Here is a 2655-nt window from a genome sequence, read left to right as displayed (position 1 = left end):
ACATTAGGGATCTAACTCTACGTCCAGATTTCTGTCAATTACGGATTTCTGGAATGTCTTTTATTAAACGCGCTATACAAATACAAAAATGACTGAACTGAATTATATTAATAAGCCTAGATAAAGAATGCAATAACTAATGTAAAGCTGTAGTGGGCTGTACATTATTGGTCTTCAAAAAAAAAGTCTGCATCACTAAAAAAAATAAATAAATACAAATCCATAACATGAAAAGGTCAAAGCTGTCCAGCTTCATGTCACAGAAAAAGCATCCTCATCCCTACTCAATTTGGTGGAAATAGTCCAGAGTGTGGCCATTCATACCTTGAGATGTCTGATATGATTTATGAATGTACCAGGATATGAAAGCCAGACATCTAAGGACTGCTGCTATATATAACACGCCATTTTTTTTTACATAGTGTAGTTTGAAAAACACGTCATGTCCCATCATAAACGGTATTAGTATGTAGAATAATATCTCAGACAAGAAAATGAGTGTTTCAGTCATTTCAAATATATTAGCATAAATTACCATTTTTTATGGCTTTTCAGTTTCCTCTGAAACAATATTTGCACATCTGAACATGATATAGATTTTACTTTACTGCAAACTCTGTAATCAATATAGCCAATAATCTGTATCAAAATGAATCTACGCTACACAGAGCAACAGTACCATCCAGTGGTGGATATCGGTACTACAGCAACAGATTTATTTACTGTATATTTAGTAATTTTGTGATTTCTCATGTTAAAAATAAACATAAAAAATTTCAGCAATGAAAACTTCTTTATTCAAAGTTAAGTTCATCAATAGGTAAATCCCAGATGATTGCTCAAGGATAGCACAAAACAATTTGGAAAGCATGAATAAGCATTAATATAGTGTTTACTGTAGTGCGGCTGTAGTGCGATGGAAAAGTATAGCTTTGGTAGGACTTTGTCTCATGACTGTTTTATCAAGACCCTTATTGTTAAACATCCTGAAGTTTTAGAGTCCAGAAGTTTAGAATTTGCATTACAGACTTGCAGATTTTAAACATCTACCAAGAGCAGTATAACTAGGATTTTAGTAAACAGTTTTTCTGTTCTTTTCTCATTTGGGGAAAATGTGTGGTGATTCTAATCTGTGATGATCATGGAGACAATATAACTGCAGTGGATAGAGCTTCAATTTAAAAATTGCTAGAGCATTTCTTGTTGACCATGTTTAGTTAGAAGAGTTGCATATTCTCAGAAATACATGAACTGAAACAGTTTTGATCTGACCGCAGCACTTTCAGTAAAGTTCTGTCTCACGATGTATTCATTCAGAAATTGTTTTGAAAGAAACAATTACAGGTGGATGTAGCCTTGTTAACGTCCTTGTTAGACCTATTTGCATGGGTCACCTTCCTGTTGATATGGATTCAGCCAACAACTAACCATTATGACTCATTACCTAGGATGTGGTAAGCATGTCCTCTACACCCTGGCTCTTTCAGTCACTGTAGATTGGGCGTTGATGCTCCCAAATAGGTGCGCAGGTCAGAAATGTTGGATTTGATGATCTTGGCTGGGATGGATTTCATCTGTAGTCTCTGGTACGCAGCGAATCTATGACAGCCCCCAAACGAGTAGTAATAATTACCTCCTTTTTCTCCTGTGATCCACAACACATCTATTGGAGGGACTACTCTGATGTCAGAGGTCTCCTGTGAAAATACAGATACAGATTTCAGTTCTATTGAACAGTGCATCAATTTTAGCTATTATAATATCTATCAGGGTTTATACACATCATCCACATCCACCATTTGTTTTAAATGAACTATCAAGAGATGATCATGAAGATATGGAGTCATATCACGACATTATTAGTAAAAACAGTATATTTTATTGCTGAAACACAACCATGGAGGTGGCCATTAAACCAGTAAGTGTACCCTTATAGTGTCCATGAGGCTTTGAACTTTCTCTTCGTCTAGAACTGGAGGAATGGGTCGAATAATCACGTCCATTGGGATGTTATGAACTTCTTCAACGTTGTCAGAATGAATCGATCGGTTTTCGTTCTGTAAACTTCCCATACTGTGCTGACCGCTGAGCGAGAACTGTCGTAGAAAACGAACTACAGGGCAGCTGTGAATAAAAGCAGAAGTTTGCAGCATCACGCCTAACACGTCATTTCGAAACAAGAAACCCGGAAGATTGTTTTTTGCGCCGTTCTGCGCATGCGTAAGACTATGGGCGCGTCTCAAATTAAACTGTCTAATAATCCGTGCTTTAATTGTGGTAAAGTAGAAATGTTCAAATGACACTGATACATTCACGTCGTAATGCATGCAGCTGACATTGTAGGGACGAAATATTATGTATAGGCTTTTATAGTGGATTACCAGACGGTGGCGTGAAAGTGCTTTCTGTGCTTTCTGTCTCTCTTGTGGCTGCTACTTATTTTCATTTAACCCAACACAATTCTAGCAATGTACACCGATCAGGCATAACATTATGAGCACTGACAGTGAATAACACTGATGATCTCCTCATCATGGCACCTGTTAGTGGGTGGGATATATTAGGCAGCAAGTGAACATTTTGTCCTCAAAGTTGATGTGTTGGAAGCAGGAAAAATGGGCAAGCGTAAGGATTTGATGTGATGGCTAGACGACT

At 37.3% G+C, this 2655-nt stretch overlaps 1 protein-coding gene across 1 annotated transcript; it reads right to left on the bottom strand.

The window, feature by feature from the left end:
• Nucleotides 1-552: 552 nt before the first annotated feature.
• srxn1 (sulfiredoxin 1 homolog (S. cerevisiae)) lies at nt 553-2194 on the bottom strand. The gene is made up of 2 exons (XM_058388610.1): nt 1929-2194; nt 553-1697 (listed from the first exon to the last, which is right to left on the bottom strand). The coding sequence occupies exons 1-2, from the start codon at nt 2151-2153 to the stop codon at nt 1488-1490; spliced, it is 435 nt and encodes a 144-aa protein (XP_058244593.1). The 5' UTR covers nt 2154-2194; the 3' UTR covers nt 553-1487.
• Between the last annotated feature and the right edge of the window lie 461 nt (nt 2195-2655).

This window comes from Hemibagrus wyckioides, linkage group LG05, assembly GCF_019097595.1.
Source record: "Hemibagrus wyckioides isolate EC202008001 linkage group LG05, SWU_Hwy_1.0, whole genome shotgun sequence".
In the NCBI taxonomy this organism is placed as follows: domain Eukaryota; kingdom Metazoa; phylum Chordata; class Actinopteri; order Siluriformes; family Bagridae; genus Hemibagrus; species Hemibagrus wyckioides.
The sequence above is the reverse complement of the archived record's forward strand: the minus strand, read 5'-3'. Positions and strand labels throughout refer to the sequence as shown.